The sequence below is a fragment of the Carassius gibelio genome, chromosome B14, assembly GCF_023724105.1.
Source record: "Carassius gibelio isolate Cgi1373 ecotype wild population from Czech Republic chromosome B14, carGib1.2-hapl.c, whole genome shotgun sequence".
NCBI classification, from domain to species: Eukaryota; Metazoa; Chordata; class Actinopteri; order Cypriniformes; family Cyprinidae; genus Carassius; species Carassius gibelio.
The window spans coordinates 28371895-28398251 of NC_068409.1; the positions used below are offsets into that span (position 1 = coordinate 28371895).

At 36.5% G+C, this 26357-nt stretch overlaps 1 protein-coding gene across 2 annotated transcripts in view; it reads right to left on the minus strand.

The window, feature by feature from the left end:
• Positions 1–4512: 4512 nt before the first annotated feature.
• macrod1 (mono-ADP ribosylhydrolase 1) overlaps positions 4513–26357 on the minus strand; it is a 54228-nt gene continuing 32383 nt past the window's right edge. Inside the window, exons 4-10 of one of the 2 annotated variants that reach the window (XM_052574607.1) lie at positions 24063–24092; positions 18585–18701; positions 12388–12509; positions 10411–10441; positions 8695–8768; positions 6039–6120; positions 4513–5100 (exon numbers count right to left, since the gene is read on the minus strand). In XM_052574607.1, coding sequence (XP_052430567.1) covers positions 5075–5100; positions 6039–6120; positions 8695–8768; positions 10411–10441; positions 12388–12509; positions 18585–18701; positions 24063–24092 — 482 coding nt within the window. In that variant the 3' untranslated portion in view covers positions 4513–5074. The remainder of the gene's footprint in view (positions 5101–6038; positions 6121–8694; positions 8769–10410; positions 10442–12387; positions 12510–18584; positions 18702–24062; positions 24093–26357) is intronic. The other variant, XM_052574608.1, reaches the window with a different exon arrangement.

Consider the following 26357-nt stretch of genomic DNA (forward strand, 5'->3'; position numbering starts at 1 on the left):
ATAATGTTTCATTGTTGCGGTTTCAAACGTTTTACGTTTTTTGACAGCTGTGTATCGCTGAATTTTCAGAGTAGGCCACTAGCATCGCATTTTAAGAAGTGAAAGTTTTAAGAATCGTTCTTATTCTATGAGAACGGGGGAAGTCCACTTCACAGCTGCTACGATAACGTCACAGAGGAACGATATCGAGGAACGATATCGTAGGAATAAACGTTTTTTTTCTCTCCAGACGATAACCAGAAACAACAAAGAATTGCAACGCAATGATATTTTTATATCCCTTTAATTTATATATTTTTATTTTACCTTTATTTATAATGAACTGAGAGTTATCGTCTGTCGGTATAATTAAAAGTTATCCTTAAAGTTTGTTGTTAATTTTGGTGTGGACAGGAATTTAGTAATTAAATTAAAAACATCTGACTGGAAATAGGCTACTGCTTTTCTATTCAGCTGTGCTCCTTCTCGCGTCTTTTAAACGAACAACGCATTCTGTGTGAAAAGCAATTATTAAGAACATTTCTTCTGGTAAATATTATGGAGATAATAATGCTCAGTACCATATTGCTGCAGAGTAATGTGGTAAACAAACTATAATGTTATTTTAACTGCCTCCGAGTGCTCTGGGACTTTTGCAATTGTTAAATATTATATTAGGAATATTAAATTAAATATAGGCTACACATTTGTCTGACAGAAAGAGATGCTATCACCTCTCTCATACAATACAGTAAACATCTTTAATATTTTAGTAGACACCAACAAAAGAGAAACGCGCACACACACAGGCTGTAGGTAGACTCTCTGCAGGAGATGAAGCTCAACTTCCCTGATGCTTCACTAAAAATAATTCTCTCACAATGTGTTATGCAGCTGCAGTGTTTACTGGAGAAGAACAAAAGTAAACTGCGTATTTAATTAAAGGAATCATATATGCACAAAAGAGCTGTCTCCTAAACCCATCTTAACTCTGCTCCTCCGAGAAGATGCGAGCAAATTTTAGTACATTTAAAACTTAGCTAAGCTATATTGTGGCAAAACATTCACCTGTTCTTTTATGAACATTCTCCTCATCTGTGACTCTACCGAAAGTCCTGATGCCTCTTTCAACCTCCATCACCCCCACCTGAGTTCATCCTCTACTCCCCTCAATGCTGGTGTTTCTAACTCTGACAGGCTTTCAGCCAGTAAATCAGTGAATTGATCTTGAGGGGCAGCGGAGTGTCCTGGGTTCTGCTAAAGATCCATTTTCATTTCACAAGCAGCCCCCCACGCCATCGCCTCTTCCAGCATCCATAAACATCAGCGACCAACTCCTGCTGACCTCATCCGACTCCTTCAACACTCTCGCTCGCACTCATTTACCCGCTCACCCGCTCTCTCAATGAGAAGAGGTATCTGTTCTCACAGTCCTGACTCTGGTTTCATATAGGTGAGATAAACATGATCAAAGAGCAAACAACACTTTCTTTAAAAACAACCTTGTAGTTGTACAATAGCTCTTTATGTAGTAACAAATGCAACAGGCATTTAAGTTCTAGTGCATTTCATCTGCACTTTTTGCTTTTTGGTGGGGTAGATGATTGTACTGCTGGTATAGAAAACATAATGCCACTAATAGAGAATGGAGACTGATTAAACATTAAGTACCACAAAACCAGTTTTAAGTCTACATTTTTCTAAATTTACATTTATACATCATCCAAAAGCTGAATAAATAAGTTTTCCACTAATTTATGGTTTATTAGGATCAGACCATATTTGGCCGAGAACTATTTGAAAATGTGGAATCTGAGGGAGCAACAAATCTACATACTGAAAAAAGTCCAAATAAATTCTTAGCAATGTATATCACTAATCAAAAATTCAGTTTTGATATATTCATGGTAGGAAATTTACAAAATATCTTCATGGAACATGATTTTTACTATATCCTAATGATTTTCGGCATAAAAGAAAAATCGATAATTTTGACCCATACTATGTTTTGTTTTTTTGGACTATTGCTTATAATATGCTCCAGCGACTTGAGACTGGTTTTGTGGTCCAGGGTAACATATGATTGAACGTAAAACCTTAAAAGCATCATGAAAATGCATAAATAAAAACATCCACCTTACATTTTTTAAGAAAAAAAAAAACTACATGTGGTTTGATAAATTATAAATGTAGTCTGAATTTACCATCTATTTGCAGTCTAAACATGCATAAAAAATTAATAATAATAAAAAACAAAAAACAGACACCAGCCTCAAAGAGTTTCCTGATAACACAGGATATCATTCTCTGAAAAATGCTCTTATTTTAATGTAGCTTGTGTCCCAAAACAGTAGAACATCACAGTTTTTAGTCCTAAATACTGGAAGAAAAACTGCCTTTTTGAGTCATTTTCTAATCCTTATCTAGCAACGTATATCCTTATAGCAGCTTCATCGTTGTATGACTGTGTTTAATTTATCTTAAAGTCTCTTCAAGTAATGATAACCACAGACCTTACTCATAAATCAAAAACGATGATTTTTAAAAACCCTTAAGAATATCCAGAGGGAGCTCATGGTGAATTAGCCTCCAGTTTGACCTACAATCTGCGTCATATGCGAACAGCTCATTTAACTACATCGTACTTTGACTAAGCAGGGAGCTGTCAAGAGTAAAGGTGCTGAACCAAGAATAAAACTTCTGCAGTATCTCAAAGCCCAAAATAGCAGCAAAACAAGGACATTAAATGTTAAGAACATGTTTTTTTTTTTTTTTAAAGTAAATGATAATGATGAGCCACACAGCCAGCGCAGGCCATTGGGGGACAAACTGAGCTAGTATAGAGCATGATGCTCATTCATACACACATTTATGCAGGACTGTTTTAAATAAACTAAACAAGAGTGCAACTTCTTGTTGTATTAATAGCATTAGCATTGACATTTTAATGATCACCTTTTGTGTTCAACAATGGAAGAAAAAAATCCTGTGCATTTGGAGCGATATGAGGGTGGATTAAAAAGTGTCTATTTACACTAACTCTGCCCACCAGTGTGGGATTCAGTAAAACGATGGTAAAATGTGTGTCGTACTCATTTTGAAGCAATCAATCTGTTTTTTTTTTTTTTTTTTTTCCTTTCCGAATTTGAATTCCATCAGAAAAGCATTTATTTTCAATGAAAATGAAGGAAATAATAAAAAGGTTTAAAATAAAGTATCGGGTATGGTTAGGGTATGTAGGTAGGGCTTTATTGTACCAATAAGGTGTCATCCATTTAATAATTAGAATTAAAATAAAAATTTATACTCAAGTTAGTATTGCATAGCATACTATTTTATAATTTACTACAATACTGAGGTGCAGATAATCGCCACTATTTGCAAAATGTAGTATAAACAGCAGAAAATCCTGCTATTTTAAGTTTAAATATAATCTATAGCTATTTGCGCCTAGTGTAAATAACATCCATGTGCTTTTTTATATCTTAGAACTTAATAATCAAAGATAAAAAATATATATATTCGTGAAGTCACATTCAAATCCACTTGGCTCAAAAAGCCCCATGACACTTCTGGCGGCACCCTCAAGATTAAACCAGACTGAAGTGACTATAAACTGTGACAGAGCACCAGGATGAAATGGCAGGGCCGCGAGTGATAGCGAGCTCCGTTTGACTGGCAGAATCTGGGGTTATGAGTCTGACGATACACAGGGAACCAGACAGAGAGACATGATAGGATCATGGAGAAACGAGCGCACGAGGGCATGGGAGAGAGAGATAAGGCGAGAGAGCAGCAAAAAAGAGAAGAGGAGCTCTCATCTCGCCGTGCTTCTGCTGCTGGCGTATAGGATGCACTCCAGTGTAATCGTCACTGAAGGGTTACTATTTCAGCAGCAGCCGCACACTGGCTGCTTTCACTGTGCCAATACAGCAAATTAAATAACACTTTACTAAGAGGGCTAGAGAGAGAGGGACACAGAGCTGGATTGCAAGAGGGAGGAAAGGAAGAGAGAAGTGCTGATGGGACGGTGATGAAGTCTGGATTTAGGATAATTACTCTGCTGAGCTCTTCCTCCCTCTCTCTCTCGCGCTCCCTTTTTTCTCCTCCGCTCTCATTATTTGGAGAAGCTCGCCTGATGACAGTATCTGAGCTGCCTGTCGCTTATTAAAAAATGAAAATTGCTTCAGATGAGTTTATTAAACTCATCTCTCCCTCTCTCTCTCTCTTCTTCATCTGCCTCGCTCACTCTCTTTTCTTTCACAGATATAGCAGCATGTTGAGATGAAAGAAGTCATCTTTTTTTGGAAAGCGCTATGAGAGATTCTCGAATCGTACGATACGAGTTGGGAACAAATAAATGGTCGTGAAACAATTAGGAGTTCTTCTCAAAGAAATTGACTAAATCAATCGGCATCAATATTTCAAAAATATTTCATCTGCTTTAAATCCATTTGCTGACATTATACTATTAACTAGAAGGCTTACGGTGTAATTAATGAAAGTTGCATTAAGAGCGGATCCAGCCATTAGTTCAGAGAGGGGAGTTGACTTTAATGAGGGTCTTTTATCATACTGGAAGACAGAAAGTACATTGAAGAAGTACAAATAGTGCACTTTCATTATAGGTTAAGTGTTACAACCATTGACATAGCCTTTTGCTTCCTTTGATTGCCTTAATTCAATTTTTATTCAACTCTATAAACAATACTCACATAGGAGATCTTCAATAATTTCAAAGCTAATGCAGTGCAAATCATATAATTACAGGAAATTGTTTCTGGAAGGACAAACAACAAGAGCAGCCTAAGCAATAAACAGATTTGAAAGACACTCAACTCGAAAAAAAACAAAAAAAAAAACAATATTTGTTATAAAGCAGTATTTTTGTGTATGATTCTATGCGGATTAGTAAATGTTTCATTTTTGAGTTAACTAACACTGTATCAATACAAATCCAATAGCAATAATACTCCCAACAGGAAGCTGATAGCGATCATCGAATTCCATGTAGCACTGGTTTAGTGATATTAATAAATCTGGTGGTGTCAGGCAGCTGTTTGTGTGGCGTTTCCACAGCAACTATGCCATCCCCTCATAATTTGCTCTTTGGCGTTGAACCTGGAGGTGAAAAACAGGTCTAATGGAGCACATGCACATACAGTAACAGACATTTACATGAACACTAATGTTTGGAGTTCAGCTACTGTGTGAGATCTCAACAACATCATGTCATAACTGTGATTATTAGAGCAAGGATCGTTCATGAAACATGTTACATTAAAAAAATAAAAATAAAAAGGTGCAAATATTAGCACCAGTCAATATGTTTGGGAGTGTTTAATATTTAGTAATATGAAATACTTAATTAGTCAGTGAGCTGCTTTTTAATGAATTTATTTTAGCAAGGTAAACACTGCTTCTGTTAAAAACTCTAATGTATTCAGTGTTGGTTTGTTATTAGCGCTAACTACAAATGTACAGCTATCACATAAGAATAACTTTAAATTGCAATAGTTTGTACTCTGTGTCCCAGAACACAGAAAAAAAAACAACAAACACAAATACATTGACATCAGTCAGGACTACCAATTACTTGTCCTCTCACTGCGGGAGGAATAAGATGGAAGACTCTGAGGTGAAAAATACTCTGTTTTGTACATAATGATAAAGTGCAGAGCCACTGGGTACAGTTTGTTTAGAAAGTATAAATCAAGGGCGATTATGAATTTTAAATAATTATAAGTATCTGCTATCTCTTAATGAAATCAACGTTAAAAATGCAAAGCATAATGTTTTAATGAACTCACTATAAGTATAAGGGTGTGTGTAAGATATGTGGTCCAGGTAAACTATGTTGGATGGTAAAAGGCTAGTAAAACCTGACATTTTTGGTCCCCACATGGAAAACAGCTTATACCTTTTTTTATAAACGTAAAAATGCAGAAGATTCTCTGTGAGGGTTTTAGGGGATAAAGTATACAGCCTGTATAGTATAAAATTCACTATATATGTCCCAATAAAACATGAAAACCCAACAAGCGTGTGTGATGACAGACCTCGTGGGAAGTATGCCGGCAACATTGTTTCGTAGAGCTCTCTGTCAGACTTCAGAAACACACAGAAGATGACCCGGTCCAGCTGAGAGCAGATTAAAACCGAAAAAGAGACAAGAAATAAAAAATAAATGACCACAGAGAATCTCACTTTCAAGATATGATTTTGCTACTGCACAGCAGAAACCGACACGACTAAGAACATACCTGTAATAATATATCACTAACTTCATCCAAATGAAACGAATATTCTCCTTCATTCTTACTACACAGTCATAGCATAAATTTGCTTCAAATCTTGTTAATAAAGTCAAAGGAAAGAAAATATTGTTTGCTTTTAGAGCTACATTAAAGGAACACTCCACTATTTTTAAAATAGGCTCATTTTCCAACTCCCCTGGAGTTAAACAGTTGAGATTTACCGTTTTCCAATCCATTCAGCCGATCTCCAGGTCAGGCGGCAGCACTTGGGTCATTTTTTAGTAAGATGCTAACGGTCTAATCAGATTCAATGAATCTTTAGCTACAGCTAAAGTGCTTCCGCCAGACCCAAATCGGCTGAATGGATCGGAAAACGGTAAACTCAACAGGGGAACTGGAAAATGAGCCTATTTTCAAAAATAGTGGAGTGTTCCTTTGTGTTAATTTCTATCGATGGCATGAATTGAACTTCAAATAATCCATATAACTCAAGAAAAAGGTTAATTTGTCCAATTCACTGATTTTTGACATCTAGCCTCTCAGTCTTATGTGAAGAGAGGACCACTCGGGTGCAATCGTTTAGCATATTCTAATGTCTGAGTCTTTCTAGCTGGAGAGGCACAGTGCCAGTGACCTAACTGTCCTTGACAGAACACCAGTCCCAGTCCCAAATGCTTCATGGCAAGCAACAACATAAAAAGAATACATCGAGAATCTGTGCCAGCATCCTGGAACCTCCATCTCCATGACAACAGTGGTGAGGGCAGGTGGGCTGTTCCTGCTTCTAATCATGTTCCTGTAACACATCATTGCATTCAGCTAGCACTCCTAGTCTGCGACTGAAATCTCGCTCACTCTCATTTTTCTCTCTAGCATTGTCTTTTTTTCATTGCCTTTTGCCAAATGTCTCTCCCTCTCTGGCTCACTCATCCTGTGTCGCTTTGTCTGTCTCAATTCAGATTCAAAATAATGCTTTACATTGCCAAAGTATTTGAAACATTATAAACATGCATAAAAATGTAATGGAATACAGAAATTCTCCATTTGATGTTTACATGGTTTCTGTCTTAAAAGAATATGGCAAACAATTTAATACACACTATCAATAAATAAATAATTTCATATTTTTTGTTTGTTTATATGAACATACTATTTTCAGAATGTAACACCAAATAATAGCATATTTACTTGAAATAGTTTTTTTTTTTTTAATGTTTCAAAAGAATAACACATTTTATGCAGTTTCATTTGATACTTCAAAATGTTATTGTTAATAGTTGCTTTCTTTTCAAACCATTACCCATCAAATCCTCAATATCACTGCAAGGGCCATGAAGGTTGCATGGAGGTGAAAATTTTAATTTAACTAAGCTAAGTGTTTACTAAAAACTGACTCACTCACTTATCATCATCATCATTTCAAGTGCAATTTGATCCAGACATGAGTGACTTTGTCGAAGTGGGTGAGTTGTTCACTCTGTAATTAATTAGTCAGTCCACTTTCACCAGCCTGACGCATTCAGGTCCATTCGCAGACAGGCTGTGATCATGATAGGTGGGCGTTATCTAATTGACAGGGTAATCAGCCAATCACATTGACGTGGAGGCACCGCCTACTTTTATGTGATCTTTTTCTGTCATTTTTGCATTAACCCTCACATTTGCTCTTAAAAAAACATGGCCTTAGATGTATTTAGACCTATTTTGTAACTGTTTTTTTTAAGTACTGTTGATTATTTTCTACTGATTGTACACAATACGCAATTTTATAAATAGTAAAAGCAGAATAAATAAAATGAATAAAAAATATAATAATAATAGAAATCTAATCAAATTATTCAAAAACTGTAAAAGTACTTTCTCTCTTCCATTCTGTACTATTCTCTGGGTGCATATGGAAAGTGGAAGGGTTAGCAAGCAACAAAGCACTGGTTAATTAGTGTGCCATAATTAGGGTGTCTCTGTCATTTTGTATCTCTGTAGCGTAAAAGATGGCAAGAGCAAATAAGCACGCCGCGCAGAGTGAGATGAAAGCTCAGGACAGGAGAGACTGATCAGTGAGAGATGAGAGGGGGGAAAAAACACAGATGTGACCAGTGAAAATCGAGCGTGCGAGAGAGAGCGGCTGCAGTATGGGACATGCAGAAGTTTTGTCAAAGACATCCTGAAGGCTCATTTCCTGTTAAATTTCCTCTAGACTCACATTAATTCACAGGGGCCAGAGATTGTGTCAATGCGTTTGTGGATTTTTTGTATTTGTGCTGTTCCGCGAAGCCTATGCAAGCTCTGTTAGGAACCAATTAAAACTGCAAGGTTATATTTCTGTGTGTGTGCGTGTGCATGCTGACTCAGAAAGAAAAGTCCCTATGCAGCCACCATCTGTTTGCCACGACGTATTCCTCATCGAACAACAACAACAATGGCAAGAAAAGAACACCAGTAGGGAAATGACACACACCTTCTCGTGATTTTGCTCCAGGTATTCTCTCACTGTTCTCAGGGCAACTTCGACTGCTTGATCAGGTGGATATCCTGCTCCACACCACACATCAAACAACCCATCAACACAATACACATCAGATTTATACTTTTAATCGATTAACATGTTTAAATTATGCTTATTAAAAAAGACTTAAAGGGATAGTTTATTCAAAAACGAAAAATGAATTACTCACCCTCGTGAGACCTTTGTTCATCTTTGGAGCACAGATTAAGATATTTTTGATGAAATTCAAGAGCTTTCTGACCCCCATAGCCAGCAATGCAACTGACACATTCAAGACCCAGAAAGGTGGTAAGGACATTGTTAAAATAGTAAATGTTAACACAGTAAAATGTTAAAATAGTATATCAATCTTAACTTATCAGTGCTGCAAGAATACTTTTTGTATGTAAAGAAAACAAGAATAATGACTTTTTTTAAACAATTTCCTCTCTTCCAAATGCAAGCGCAGTGGTACTTTCGTAAATGCACAGCAGAGACTGACACACAGAAGAGAAGAAACTGTTGAATAAAGTCTTTTTTTTTTTCTTTGCACAAAAATTTATTCTTGTAGCTTCATAACATTACAGTTGTATCTGTCACATGGACTATTTTAACAATCTACTTACCTTTCTGAGTCTTGAAATTGTCAGTTGTGTTGTTGTCTTTGGAGGGTAAGAAAGCTCTTGGATTTCATAAAAAATATATTTGTATTGTATTCCGACGATTAACAAAGGTCTTATAGGTTTAGAACAACATGAGGGTGAGTAATTATTAACATCTTTTTTTATTTTTGTAAACTATCTCTTTAAATTATAATGTGCTGATTGACTAAATAAATAACCACAATCTATTGCATCCAAACAAAGATAAATAAGACATTACTGAGGCAGATCAGAAAATGAATTTATTTTTATAATTAAGCAAAAAATGAATCATTGATGCATTAAACTGTAAACAAAGTAAATAAAAACAGCCTCGATATTTTTCATAGATATTCGCATTACTCTGATTGTAATGATCTAATTTGTATGATTAACCAAGAGGCATCAACATGTTCACACCTTGTCAGCACTCACAATTCTGCCGATGCATGGCACCATATTTTCTGCTTGAGGACTTGAAAATGAATTACTGATGGTAGTGGTTTTTAAACTGAAGATGTTTGCCAGGTTCATTTTTGAGTTAAATCTTGACACGTATAGCTGAGACGGGGGATTATAATCACAGTGACATGCTCTCGCACCTAATCTCTCCTAATCTGACTGTCTAATCCCACCCTTAATCTGAAAATCCCTCATACTACTGCAAGTGATATGCACTCCCAGAATTCCTAAAATGAGGTTCCTGCTACATAAACCACCACAAATAAGAACACATGCATGAGCACGGAGGTCACATCATAGCTCAGGTTCATAAACATACCGTTGATTAGGTTAGAGGTTCATAAACACTGGGAATGATGTACCATTGATGTTAGCTCATAAATGCAGTTAATTAATGATCATAGGTTTTAATAATAAATGAGGCCATTGAGAACTCTAAATCAACCAACCTGTAATGAATTACACACAGTCATTTATAGACTATGAATACAAACGGCATATAAAAATAAATAACTGATTTAAGACAATGCAATTAAAGATGAAAGGTAAACATTGATTTAGAAATAAAGATGTAATTTGCACCTACCATACACTCCAGTAGAGATGCATGGAAAAGCCTAGACATCAAAGAAACATAAAAAGAAACATAGACTTACAGTAATTGTTTAATCATCTGTGTATGAACCACTACATGCTTCTTTAAATAAATGTGTTGTAGAAATTAAAGGTTTACAAAGCGCACAATATTGGTGGACCTACTAGTACAAAACCACAACAAAACAACAGCTTTTACAAGGGAGGGTGAATGAAAATTGATTAATTACAACCCATTAAAGATACAATCCATTACTAATGACAACGAGCTACTTGCGCCCTAGAATTAAAGGTCTTACAAACAAAAGCTTTACTTTAAAACAAATGGACCGAGTCACAGACAATTGTTGGTGTTTTAAATGCATTCGCTGCTAAGGTTCCACTTTGTGTCTTGCAAACCCCAGCACGTATGGATAGCACTTTGAAATCAATTAAGGGAATGAAATTTCTGTCATTTACTCTCCTTCGTTTTCTTCCAAACCTTGAATGACTTACTTTCTTTTTAGCTACATTGCTGAAAGTCCTGGTTGCTACTTTTCCATACAATGAAAGTGAATGAGGATGGGGGATGTTGAGCGTAAAAATAACAAAATAACACTGTTGAGTTCGCTTCATTCTGTTCCAGAGCTGTCAGAGGACTTGTAATGGTACTTTGAAGTTAATTTTGAGCTCAATTATCACTTGCCTCCTTGCACTGTAAACTGAAGAACAGCCAGAACATTTACCACAACAACTTTTGTGTTTGATGGAAAAAAATATGCAGGTTTTAAATGATTTTGTGTTTGATAATTACAACTTCAGTCATTGAAATTAAGAAGAAATAAACAGTGTTGAGGGTAACGCATTACAAGTAACCCGAGTTACGTAATCAGATTACTTTTTTCAAGTAACCAGTAAAGTATAACTTTTTAATTTACAAAAAAAATATCCAAGTTACTTTTAAAAAAAGTAACACCAGTTACTTTGTTTTTCCATTTATTGACTGACAAGAGATAAATGGGAAGTACAGAGGCGTTGTGTGTGCTGTGTGAACATGTAGTTCTAGACTATATTTGAATAGGCATTCATTCATCTCACTCGCAAAAAAAAAAGATTTAGTATTTATCAAAATGAATTAAATAAAAACTCAGAAAATGATGCAAACCTGCAATAATTAAATGTTAACACAAATGTATCTAATCCCATTTTATTAACTAATGCCTTTGCTGCTGAAATTTGATGATCCAGTTCAACCATACTAATAAGCAAATACAAAAACTGATCAAATGACAAAATCACTTAAAATTATTAACACTTAAAAACTAAAATCTTAATAAAAACTGAAAATATCAAATAAAAGCTAATTTAAAATACTAATAAATACTATAAAAGTATATAAACAATGCTAAAATATCACTGGAAATGAGTGAGTCAATTATGAGCATTTTTAGATGATCTATTCCTAATAATAACACTTGGTTAAAGGTTTTTTTTTTTTTTTGTGAACACCAGTTACATAAAGATAAACAGGAAGTCCCCATAAGATATTATGATGCTGCTGCACTCCTTCCTGAGAAACTTAATGATAGATCTTAGCTGTGCCTGTGTGTATTTTTATCCTTGCTGGTGCACTGTGTTAAAATCTTTTATACATCCAGTAACCTGTCTTCAATAAATCAATCTCTGAAAGAAATAAAGCTGAAACGGCTCTCAACTGTTTTAGTAGATTCATATAAAAATTGTTAGGGCACCAGTGGAGTGCGAGTTATGCGCTGTGTTATGACTGGATTGCTGGCATTTTGATTCTCATACTCTGATGCAGCTGTGAGATGTGAGTGATACAGGGTGAGAGTTTAACATGTTAACTGTATGTACCTGAGTTTATGTGCAACCAGTGTGTATGCGTTGGGCCATTAAAAATGCATACAAGTAGCTATATCCCAGCCAAGACGTGAAGTCTGAATCTGTTATGAGTGTGTGAGACCCTCACCACAGTCCGCAGGTGGTTCTTAGTTGCTGTGTGCAGACAGTTATAATAACAGTTTCTCAGTGCTTGCTCTTCTCTGTCCCCCACTGAATCATGGACTATCGGCCCCACGGTGTGAATAACATCTGTGAAACAGAGAGACAAAGCCAAAGAAAGAGAGAAGTCATACAAAAATATCAGAAAAATATGTGATTGTGTTATATAATTCTAACGTACTCTCTGTATGTCTTGTCAAGTGATTTTTAAAAAGTTTTTTTAAAGAGTTTTTTTTTCTTCAGTTTATCTAAATTAAAAGATTGCAATCTGAGCATATTCTGTATGTAACAAATTTTGATTGTTTAGAATTTAGGTCTATTAAATGCTAACAAATGCTTTACTAATATGTGAAAGCACTATAAATTAGCAAAAATTTTCTATTTAATAATGGTCTCAGTATATCAATATCAGTAATATTGGCTTTGACAGATCTTGGCCTTTGTATTACAGTGCCACCTACTTACACAAATAACAGATTGCTATTGGAAGGGTCTTTTGGCTTGTTTCGTCTGATGATGTATGATAATATATGATGATATATTACCTCACAACACTGAAATATCTCATCGCAGTAACTGCTTTACTGATAGCTGCTGTCAACACCTAAAGTGATGTACAATCTTTCATCATAGTAAGCGCCAGCTTCTAGCACAATTATTTAAAATAAATAATATTTCTAAAAGAGTAATATCATATGGAATCAGCTTCGAACTGCGCAATTGATTTCCCAATCTTTTTACTGGCATGTTACCATTATTTACGGTAATACCTGTAGTAATGGCAGATTCTAAGAACTGTTGGCAGATTCTATGGTTAGCTAATAAGAGTTAATAAGAGTAATAGGAAACAGCTCAAGAGCGTTACATTTCCTATTCTAGTTATCAATTGTATGCAAGACATTTTGCTTTTTCTAAAATGCAAAAATGTTTATTTGAAAATCAGTTTTCTAAGTCTGTCAAAGAATATAATTATTTAAATCATTATAACAAATGTCTGTACTGCAATTGTATTACACATAAAAGCCACCAAATGAAAAAAAAATAATACAGTAAAAAGCTTTTATAAGGCCTTCAGCAAAAGAAAGCTGAAGAACCCCTGATGTGTCACACAAACTTCTTTTATGAATTGTGTCTAGACTTTTGATTAGCTCTCCTTTAATGCATTTACACTAACTGCAATTTCTGTTTGTCGTTGCCGTCTCTGCCATCTGTCCGTTTCTCAATTACTAAAGCCCCACTTGTCTCAGTCCTGCACCCTCTCATCTCAATTTCCCGTTTCCTCCTCCCATTGACACTCAGCTCAGCCGCAGGCGTCGTGTCCGTTTCCCTTATCCTCCTTTTCCGTCTACCTTCTGTCCATGACATCCATCCATCTGTCCTCTCAATGTCTCGTGTCCTTACGTGTCACATCTGTGGCATGTCCTCAATCTCTCCCCTTTGCCCCAGTTGTCCTTTGGATGTCCAGCAGCCCACCATCAGTTACACTCCCACTCCTCTTTCCCTCATCCATCCTCCCCCTGCTTCCCTCCCCGACACCTCTCTGCGCTGCATGCTGTCCGGCTGCGTTTATTTACCGCTGCACTCTGCAGTGTTTACAGCATCGATCCACCTCTGTTTGTTTAGTCCAGAAGCACCATCATACATCAAGTCGGGCAGAGACATTACTCACACAGAAACACACACACACACACAAACATAAACACACCAAGTCTTGCAGACACTTGCATATGAAGTGCAAAAGGAAACAATGGACAGGAAAGAAAAAACAACAGAAAACAGTGGGCATATGTTTGACTGGAAGTATAGTGTCACAAAGTGTTGTCATGTTTGTGGCACAGCGTGATCTGCTAAAGCGGGTGCAGAAGGAAGAGAGACAGGATGACATAATCACCGCAGACACAGGTGCAGCTGGAGGTTAAAGCAAACTACAAAAAACTACCTGGAGGTGCAGATATCGCACTGCTCAACTCTCCCACTGTCGCTCCTGTTTGCTCTCTAAAGCAAACCCTCACAAGCACACTTACAACAGAGCGTTTATGGGGAAAGACATGAACATTTTCTACAGGGTTCAGGGTTACAGTGTAGCATAATATAGATGCAGAGCCTTTCTAAGTAAACAATACTTTCTGAAATGGCTAAATTAAGCTGTAAATCGGATGCTACCTTTCATACTTGTTGTAAAGTTTATCTAAAGTACAGTGTCTGAGTACTACTTATGTATGTCAGGGTTTCAACACAAAATTAAAAATAAAGGAACTACATATTCATAGATGTATATATATATATATTTGTTATTTAACATTTGCATTGAAACCTGACATACATATGGACACTTATGCATGTAAATAAATTATAATAGTATATATAATCTATTTTGCAACAAGTGATTTATATATACAGTCAAACCAAAATATATTCAGACCAATCTGAATTTTATCACATTTTCACAGTTTATTCACTATAGTTTAGAAAATGGTAATAAAATATGACAAGAACCCAAGAGTTAAACTGTTTCAGAACAAATGAATCTTGATAATGTCAGATAACTGATAAAAAAGGTATGTAGCAAAACATGGCCAAGTCAAAGTATCAAATCAAATTTCACAGTAATATGGTGTATTTACATTTTGTAAGAATAATACATAGCTGTATCTAAAATTAATTAAGGCCCAATAAAATGCTAATATTTAAATAAATAAATATATACATAAAAGATTATTGTATTAGTGTTTTATAGCCTCTTATTCATTTTACATGATACATTTATTTATTATTATTTACATATTTAAATACACCCCTCATTTATTTCAAGATTGTTTATGTATTGCATTTCAATCCTTTTTGTGTCTCATTACTTGAATATATGCTGGGTCACAGCATCAGTGTGCATGTGGTCGTCCAACCTGTCTTCTAACCCATTTGATTTCTCCATAGCTTCCTGATCCTGCGAAAACACACTGTTCTTTCTCCCCACGCAGCTCCCATACTACACACCAACACCTGACAACAACACCCATAACGTATCGATGAATCTACTCCAAACTTGCTATTATCAAGCTCTAAATCACTGCTCTGTTTGTTCCCCCCTCCTTTCTGCTCGCCTTTCTCTTCCCTCCTCTCAGTGAAAGGTTGTCTGTCTTTCCGCTACCAAGTCTCACTGTTCACTCATCCAGACCAAACCCAAGCCTCCTGTCTCGTGCACAAAGGGAGGCCCTGGACTCTCCCACCAAACCCCCTGGAGAAAAGTCACTGTGCACACTGTGCAGCAGGGGAGCAGGTGCGTCGATTTAAAAAAGGCAGCCAGCTAAGACGAACTGCTTATCATCTGAAAGGTCTGAAGGTGTTTGACTCACTTTTTGTGTTTCTCTCCTTCTTCTCAAATTCAAATCTGCTTGACAGCTGAGTTACAATGTACCAGCAGTCACCGGCCGATCGAGCACGACGGCCCGCACAATAGATCGCTCTCCTTTCACCTTGGCTTTCAACCGATCGGTTTTGACAAGAAAAGGCTGTGATTTTCAGAAAGCTGTGGTCAAAAATGCATTCGAAATAACAGCCTGGAATCTGAGGTCATTATAAACGTCCAGTGTATTTCATTGGATTGTTTAATAAATATAATTAAGTAATTGAACCTTGTTATTCCTCCAGTCTATGAGCAAAAGATGGACTGAGAGAGAGAGAGAGAGAAAACAGGATTAGTTAAATAACAGGAGAGAAGGGTGGGTGTTCGATTGGCCTGTGTGGATTTTAATTAGTGTTAATTGGCCACAGAGGGAAATGAAGGCTCGGGGAGAGTGTGTGTATGTGTGTGTGTTGATAAATGTGCTCCACTCTTCTCTTTCTCCACCCAGCAGTGGTTGTTTTGTATGGTTGCGTCCCTAGTCAAGGCTGTATTGGTACACAGGTGGACTTAGGGAGCTGCACATTCTTACCTTTTATACACCAATGAGATCCACTGGGTTTCTACTTCACCCCCTCAACCGGGCAGAGGATGTATTATTACTATACTTCTGTTTTACTGTAAGACGCAAACATACACTCCCCTATCCTCATCCAACAAGCAACAGATGTGGGAGCACATGTGCAAACTGCAGCTCAGACAGTCAAAACATGACAATACTCTATACAAACACTCAAATCTCCGATTTCATTTAGGAGCTTTCGCCTGTAATTAGAAATGCTTTCCAATAGAATCACGCATACTTTGGGTTCAAGCTGAAGTTTATGATTTCTGTGCCACCGAACAGAACTTCAAAAACAAACATTGTTTTCAAAGCAAGGTTTCCAAATAAGCCCAGTTCAACAAACTGATAGCCCCGCCCCCAACTCACGCCATTGGTTGAGTGAGTGCTGCCGTGTAGGACAACAATAGGGAGTTGACATAATATTCTTCGAGAAAAATAACCTTGAATAGCATAACCTACTTACAGTTGTCTCTGGATATTAAGCTGAGCTAGAAGAAATAGAAGAAAATTTAAATGCTGAAAAAGTTATATAATTCAGCTTTGATGGCTTAAAAAAAACTCTAAAGATTAAATGTTTGCAGTGTTGTCCCAAACCCATAAGACAGATTGGAAACACTTCTGGTTACTAGTTGCTTATTAGCATGACTAATAGCTATTTCATACAATTACCAATTACTGAGGCAAAAGTCATTAATGGTTTGTTTAGAAGTGAGATTTGGACCTTAAAAGAAAATGTCACTGGCTAATTACAGTATTTTTAATCCTTATGAATCTGACAGTATTACTGTCGAAGTCTTGTGAAGAAATACAGTCACTTTTTATAATTAACAGATTAAATGTATGTTTTTTTATTTTTATTTATGAGTCTGAAACAACACCAGGGTGAGTAAATGATGACAATTTTAATTTTGGAGGTGCACTATCCTTTATCCCTTAACTTGTTCTTGCAATGGATTTGATTGACATTTCAAATCTTTCAGCATGTTCAGCAGACGTTTGCTATTACATTTCCAAATGACCGGTGCATTTATAATCCGGCTGATGACATAATGGGTGAAAAAACACTGTAGATTTGCACTGAAGGAGCGACCTGAGTCATATTTAAAGCCCAGGCTTGACACTCGGAGATTGGCTGAACACCCAAGCATTTGGTCGCAGCCAGTTTTGCATAGACAAATTTCAGAAAATGAAAAAATCTAGTGAGAGAGAGGGGGAATTAACTCAAACCCACATCAGCAGAAGATTTTGATTTTGAAATGTTACATTTTACAGTTCACAAATAGCCCAAACACCTGTTCGTACATAACTTATAATCAGATCAGTCATTATAAAAGCTGTGTGCGGTAGACGCAGTCAGACACAGAAACTAATTTCAGTCCCGCAATTACTGCTGATATTTACTGTTCTACTTCCCACAGCTTAGTACAGTACAAAGAGAAAAGATGAGAAAGAAAAACAAAGTTGGAGAGAAAAATCAACTAAAGACTAAGAGCATAGCCTAGAGTTTGAGGCAAATCACTGATGTGTGTTCGTGTGTGTGAATGTATATGTGTGTGTGTTGTTTGGAGGGGGGTTGGTGGATGGAGAATCAGCAGCGTGTGCATCTCTGTCTCTGAACAGCTAGGTACGGTGGGGGGGGGATCATAAATTAGACAAGGAAATTACTGCTAAGTGTGCGAATAAATTAAAGTGCGCTTGCTTCTGTAAACACTGTCTGACTACATAATTACTGAACACTCTCTGGAAGAGTGAAAGAGAGGGAGGGAGATGGATGGGGGGGAGGGAGGGAGGGAGAATGATAGGCAAAAAGGTTTGTGTTGATGGTTTATTCATTTATTCATATAGCAGCGTGCAACATGTACGCAACCGTTTGACATTTCACTAGAGAGGTGGCACAACACCTGCTTACAATCATAAGACGGGAAATGAAAAACCATGCAAAAAAATTTACTTTATGACATTTATCAAGTGTAATTTAGTTTCTACAGAAGTATGGTGCTGACTTTGAAGCGATCGAGCGTAAACACAGGCAAGGTTTGCTCTTCGCCTTATCCATCCAGCGTACCGGAAAAAGATGCTCAGGTTTAATTCTACCAAATGATTCTGAATTCATCATCCGACATTACAGAGCTCAAAACATTTCAGACTGATGTTTATATGCCATTTGTATGATGATTGGTGTGTTTCATGAGCGACTCACATTTTGCAGGCAGACCGTAGGCTCCGGTGATTTTGGCCTCCCCCGTTTCACAGCCGTTCAGGGTGGCACATTCCTTCCTCAGCAGAGGACCAGCCCCACGATGAATGGCACCATCCACTGAAAATGTGAAAATATTTTATTATATGTTATATGTATGTATGTGTGTACTTAACCATATCTTGGGGAGAAATTTGCACCCAGAAAACATGCATAAAAATGCAGTAAATATTTATTTTTTTTAATTATAAAAATGCTTTCTGCCTATGGAAGTTTCCTAATTACTATATATATATATATATATATATATATATATATATATATATATATATATATATATATATATATATATATATATATATATATATAGTTTCACTAGATTAAGGTGGGGGCGAGATGGTTTACCCAGTGACACATCTTACCCACTCTCCCCTAGGGAAACACTGTAATGCTGATGTTTTTTTGTTTTTTTATTTATAATTTGAGGACACAAAAAAAGATCAGATTTCTCATAGCACTGAGGACAGCAATTTGAAGGCCATAACAGTTTTACTTGAGGGTTTTCAGCACCCTGGCACTTTTGCTGATATGTGCTCAGAATCTGCAGAAGTGAGAGATAGAGTGATAAAAAGATAGAAATATAGGGAAAATATACAGAGAAACACCACAGAGAGAGTGAAGTGGAGGAAAATAACAGAGAGAGACGGAGGGACAGATGTAGGGAAGTTGTACTCGGGGCTTTGGAGCGGAGGAAAGGAGGATGAGAGGAAGGAATAAGGGAAAAGATGCGAATGTGGTGACGAGGTACGCCTGTTGGGAATAGTTTGTCTTCCTGTGTAATTGCAACATGCATGCACACACACTTTTTATATTACACAGACATCTTGTTAGCAGGTGCTAATTGGCTTCTTGCTTACTTGACAAGGGGTTTATGACACGGAAAAAACATATAATATTTTCCTATATTGCATGCACAGCTTTTTTTCAGTCTTCATTCACATGTGCTCCTTACATGCAACCCCACGCAACATCTAACCACATCTGCATACAAAAGCATTTGTTAACAGTTGTTCTCAATTTCCCATTAAATCAGCTTGGCCTGGAATGAGCGGCACTAACAGGTGTTATTGAAACACACCCTTTTATTGGCTGAGCTGGTCACCATGGCAGCCATAAGTAAGAGCATTTGATTGGATCTGGCACATCTGCTTGCCAGTGTCACAAATCCCTCGACACCAAAGCACTATCTCTCTCTAAACACTCGCCCGGCGCTCTGGGTTTTCGACCAGAATACCAACATTCCACTCAGTGCCAAGTGGAGGACAGAACACACACATTCTCACTCAAAAAAAAATGAAACAATCAATCAATACTTATCCATGTGTGGCTTTCCAGGTTTCTAACAACAGGGCAAAGAAATCTCACAAACGGACTCGAAGAAGATTTAAAAAGCAGCCATATGCCAAAATACAGTATTACACCACAAACAAAACCCCCAAAGAGACTCTAATGTCACTGTGTCCTTTCATACAATCTGGAGCTCTCTCAGCTCTGAGCATCAGGACTGATGTCTCCCACTGTAATAAACAGAAAATTTTGATCGCCTATAGTTATATGTGCCATTTCCAAATATGATCCATTGGACCATGAACGCAGAAAATCCAGCATGAATTATTTTCTTCACTCACTCGCTCACAGCCTCTTTTTCTTCCAACCATATTCACTTTCATTTTCCATGTTTCTCATACACAGCAAAGTTTATAGAAACTATATATATAAATATATATATATATATATATATATATATATATATATATATATATATATATATATATATATATATATGAAGAGTGCCATCTTAGTGCCATCTGAAATTTTCACCTAAATTTAGGATTTTTTTTCAGGCTCCTATGCTTAGGTTGAGTCATTGATCTTTAATTTATCCTTTTCCAGGCTATTAATGTAAAATAACTGAACATAAATATAGGAGCCTGATAAAAATCCTAATTTTAGATGAAAATTTCAGATTGGATTTAGAGGATTTAGAGGCTTTTGCTTCTGTGATAAGACTTACAATAAGGTAATAAGACAATAACAGGTTTTAGAGAATATTAAATACAAATTCCAAACCCCATAGTCAAATTACAGCATAAACCCCACTAAACTGATATTTATGTATTAAAAAAAAGACAACACAGTAAGAAAAAAAAATAGTAGACATTCTCCGAAATATTTACCATACACATCATCATATTATATTATCAGATTATTGTATAATTGTTTGGTGAAGAATACATCTATTAAAGAATACATCTTGAATGAAGCTTAGTTTTCTGATGTCAATGGTAAATAGTCGGGTTCTTCTTGTCTTAAGCATAAATAAAATAAATTTAGTGAGGTTTACACTTTGAACAATTTGCCAGCGAGGTAATAAAAATAAAAGATAATTTAAGATCTTAGATTATAAAAAAAAAAAATAAGACCAAAATACTTAATAAACTGATTTTTACAGTGCATCAAAAATGTTGACTGAGAATAGATGGAGCTACAGTTAACTAGCTTTTTCCTTTTTCAAAACAAACTATATATTACTATACAACACATCCTAACTCATCCATTTTTTTTCTTTATTCTGTCCTCTGTTGTTTTAAACACATCCTCTTGTTTTTGCCCTCTCAGCTTTAGTGCTTTTCCTGCTTTAAACACCAACAGGCAGAGACTAACCCCTCATCTCTCTCTCTGCATGCAATGCTCTGAGGCTGTGTCATCCCTGATGTATAGTTTGTCCCTGCCTAATTATCACCCAGGTTTGCCTTAACAAACCTCAGGAGCGGAGCCAACAAAAAGAGAGGGAGGGTGTGCGAGTGTGAGTGCAAGGAACCCGATGTGTTTGCGTATTGGCGACAGAAATAGAGAGAAAAGAGGTGTTGGAGTGTAAGGGAGTGAGGAGAAGAGGTGATAGTGTAGGGCAGGGAGACAGAAGGATGGGTGCGGAGTAAAACAGAGAGAGCGAAAGGGAGATGGAAGACATGCAGAGGCACGAACTGACAGTGAGGTTTAAAACGAGGGAGGTGAAGGTCAGGCCTAAATCAATCCCATTTGCCATGTGTGTTTGAGGAACTGCATAAGAAAAAACAGGTCAATATACAGCAGTGCTCACTTCTGAATTTGTGTTTGTGTGTGAGGGACGTGGTTCTGATGAGTAGGATTCTCAAGTGCAGATTTATCACTGGTATTGATTAGCTAACGGGCAGGCACTTAACACGGGCAGAGAGCAAGAGCGGCACACACTTACAATCAACACACACATGCATACGCACAAATACTGAGTCAACAGTTGGACATTTCTGTTCATCTGCATAGCACTCTACTATAGTAAATTACATTTGTTAGATCTTGCAATGCACTTTCAAAATGCACACACACCTCTCACACAGACAGAGTATGTACACTGCCATTTCCATTCAAAAGTTTGGGGTGGGTCCTTTTTTTTTTTTTAAGGGCTCACAAATGCAGCACTTATGTGATCAAAATACAATAAAAACAGTGTTAAGATATATATACACACAATATATTTTAAAATGCAATTTTCCATTTTCAGTGTGAAATGATCCTTCAGAAATCAGTCTGAAATGCTGATTTGCTTCTCAGGAAACATTTCTTATTATTAATGTAAAAAAAACAGCTATTAAACAGCTGTTTAATTTTTTTTGAGGTAACTGTGATACATTCTTTGATTAAAAGGGAGTTCAAAATGAACAGCATTTATTTGAAATAAACATTTTCTAATATGATAAATGTATTTACTGTCACCCTGTGATCAAATTAATGCATCCTTTCTGAATGAAATGATTTCTTAAAAGCATCTCTTGACCTCAATCTTTTATTTATAGTTTCACATGTGACAGCTATTCTGTTTATGTAAAAAAATATTGCAGTTTACTTTTAAATGGTTCACAATTTACCTAATTTGCTAGAATCTTTACTTTGTGATAATTACTGTACATTTTCTCGCTACAAAATAAAATAAATAAATACAATCTTTTAAACTCAAAGTATTAGCTTATGTTCATTTATTTATCACATATTACCATATTTTATTTATGTGAGAAGAAAGAGGTTGCATAGAATGCCATCATTTGCCAATTAGGAACAAACATTCAAAAGAAGCATTTTTTTGAATGCTGTCCTAAATAGATAATTCACCCAAAGATTACAATTCTGTCATCATTTGCTTATGCTCATGTTTTTCCAACACGTATGACTGTTATTTGGGTGGGCACTGGGGTACAAACAAGATTTGATTTTTTTTTTTTTGTTCAAATATCTTTTCTTTTCTGTTCTACACAAGAAAGAAATTAATACAAGTTTGGAAGGATGTGATGAGAGAATTTTCATTTTTATGTGAATTATTTCCATAATACTGTCAAGATGGTTTAGCAGCTAGTCTGGTGAAGCCAGGTGTGCCGATATGAGATAGCTACTGTTGCTATTTCAGTTTAAAGGTGATTTCACACTGTGCACAATCTTCGGGGAAACAGTTGTTACATGTAACACACTCGTTATTTCGAATCTCTTGAGAGCAGGAACATTACAGGCCTGTAACTAATGACTAAAAGTGCAATCTGAGATAATTGCAGTCTGTAGTTACGGATCCTCAGGAGCAAACGACTTATTTGCTGGGCTGTAGTTTATATGTTGGATGTCTAACAATGTCAGTATTGCCCTGTTTGTTCTTACAAACAATACTACAATACTATCATGAAACATGTTCAAAAATAGATAGAATTACCATAGTAGCATATCCAAAACACCATGGCAGCTTGATACCTTTTCTGACCTTTAAATATTAGATTTAACTGTTCATGCAGCTGCAATGCCAAAGAAGCTCACTGTTTGATGAATATGTGTATGTACAGATAGATGGGTGAAATCTGAAGGCTTTACTGTATTTCTGAGAAGATCTACCGTCTTGTCAGATCAAAGTACTTTTTAATACATCACAGCGAGCAAACGGTTTCGGAAAAGCTCAGTCTCTCTTTAATTCCACCGTTTTATTCAGAATCTGCTGATGAATTGTTTTTCTCTTGTCAGTGTTTGTGGGCATGTGTGTGTGTGTGTGTGTGTGTGTGTGTGTGTTGGGAGGGAAGGGCCGCTCTATCATAGTTTAGCGCTCATTTCATCTCACTGGGTCTCTAATCGCTCTTTTGCTCCTCGAATAGCGCCTCTGTTCTCACTCACGGGGCTATCAGAGATTCAGAAAAGTGCAAAGCCTCAGGTTGACAACAGCTCCCATCTCACATACGTTCTCATTCTCTCACCTTTGTTTCCACCTGCTGATTCTCACTTGCTCTCTTTCACCTTCTAATTCCTCTCACTTCTCCGATGCTTCTCTCCTCTAATGTCTTTTCCCTCTTGAGCTGTGTCTAGATTTGTCTCATTCAGACTCCGAAAAAAAAAGGGGGGGGGGGATTGACTCACCTCCTCCTCCACCCAGAAGTGTCTTGTTAGCTGAAACGACAAAAAGAAAACAGAAGACTCTTCATGGCAGATTATCAGAGACATTACAGCAAGAAAAACAGTGACTTAAAACCAATTGAATGCCTTACTGGTGACTGAAAATACAAATTCAATCCGAGGGGAGAAGGTCAAGGATGAGAATTAGTTAAAAGACTTCAACTCAATATTAATACATAACGGTTCAAAAAAGTAAGATTTTTTAAATTGTTTTTTTTTATAAAAGGTTCTTACGCTCACTATCATCAATTAATTAAAAGAATTGCTTAAAAACTATTGTGACTTCCTGTGGTGGCAAAGATAATTTGGTGCTCAAGTAATATTTCTTATTATCATCAATTAAACATATTCACTGTGACTTCTGAAAAATGTGTCCTTGCAAACAAAAAATATGTATTAGATAAAAATAAAAAATCTCCCTAGCCCCAAATAGAAAGGTGGTGTATATAGACTTTTCATATATAATATAATATATTATGATATAAATGATATTAAATACATACATAAAAATTTCTCATTATATGACCCTTTCAGATGTTAAGCTCCTTTGTCAGACTGTATAGATGCCTTAGTTTTCTGCTTGCTTAGTAAATCAAGCAAAACGCAGCCGTAAACCTGGTTAACCAAAGAGCTAATTGACATTTCCATCAATTCAGTATAAAGCAGGGTCTTGAACCAGAGTCACAGGTGAAATGAAAGCCTTTATCAGATTTTGCAAATTAAACTTGTGGATACGGAGCTGCTTTTTCATTACAAGACCTAAATAATAGACAATAAATACATATAGTTTTTGTCTATTAGTATTAATTTCAATAAAAAAAGATTGACAAAAAATTGCATCTGTTCACATCAAACAGGGCTGAGCATTTGAGTTCAAGTGCGAGGCTGGTTGCACAACTAAGCAGCACTGAAGCAACATTGTTTCATGATCAGACAGTGGAGTTAAAACACAAATGAGCAATAAGATTGCTGATTATTTTTCCCCATTTAAAATTCATTACACCTCTGCACACGGACATTAAACCACATGATAAGTGACAAGCTTATGAGCCAACAAATAATTTACCAGATGGAGTTAATGTAAGCCCAGACAAACACATTTTTTTTTTTAACTGAACAGACATACAGCCACTGAAAAAAGGACAAAAACACACACGCACAATTTAGCAACAGAGATAGACTGACAAACAGAAAACAGTATGGAGAGAGAGGTAACCATAGCAACCCCAAAGCCCAAAGGTTTGTTACTGAAACCTAGTTAATTACACAGGGAGGGCAAATAGGAGAGAAGGAGACAGACGAGAAAACAGAGAAAAGAGAGACAGAGTCAGAAAGATGTAATTTGCACGTGGTTGTCCCTTTCTCTCCTGTCTGTCAGAAAAAAAACTAATAGTGAGAAGAAAAAGGGATCAGATATGCACGAGGAAGGACAGAGAGCAAAACAGTATGAGAGAATGAGCGAAGGCTGTAAGTTGATGATACCCCAGGGAGAGAGATTTGCCATCTGCTTAAACCCTGTGTGCAGTGTCTTACCCAGGGGAAGGGTGACAGTAGTACCATAGAGATGATGATGTTCTCTCTCTCTCACACACACACACACACACACCTCTGTGAAGCATACTGACATGATGAGACTGTGCGGGAATGTGTTCACAAAATGCTATCTTCTTATTCAGAACTGTAACAATTCCTTTCAGGCAGGATGAAATTGATCTGCAATAAAAACAATGTCCAGTAATAACCGAGGTTGGGATTATAAACAAAAATACGGTGATGATTCTTAGTGTCAATTCAGCGCCACACAGCAAAGCACACAGCAAGATGCAATATACGCCAATGATGAGAGTTTACGGGCGGATTAGGATCACAGAGAGGGATTAGAAAAAAGAAAAACAAAAGGACCAATAGCTGAGAAACAAAAAAAAAGTTCAACAGAAGGTTGGGGTGAGAGGAGGGACGGACGTGGAGGAGAGGCAGACAGAGAAAGCGAGGGATAAAAGCTGGGAGGTACAGAGTGATCAAGAATGTGCAACAACACAGGTATGGAAACACTAAATGAAAATATGAAAAGAACAAAAGAGAAAAATGTTTTTAAGAAAACAGCACAGCATGAGTTTGCATCATAATACACAAGACAGAGAGCAATTGAGAGTGGGTTTTTTGCTTTTTATAATAAATGCATTAATTAGAGGAGCTGACAGAAAAGTTCTAGCTCTCATTTTTCTTTTTTTATGAAAAAAGGGTTTATACATAACTAAA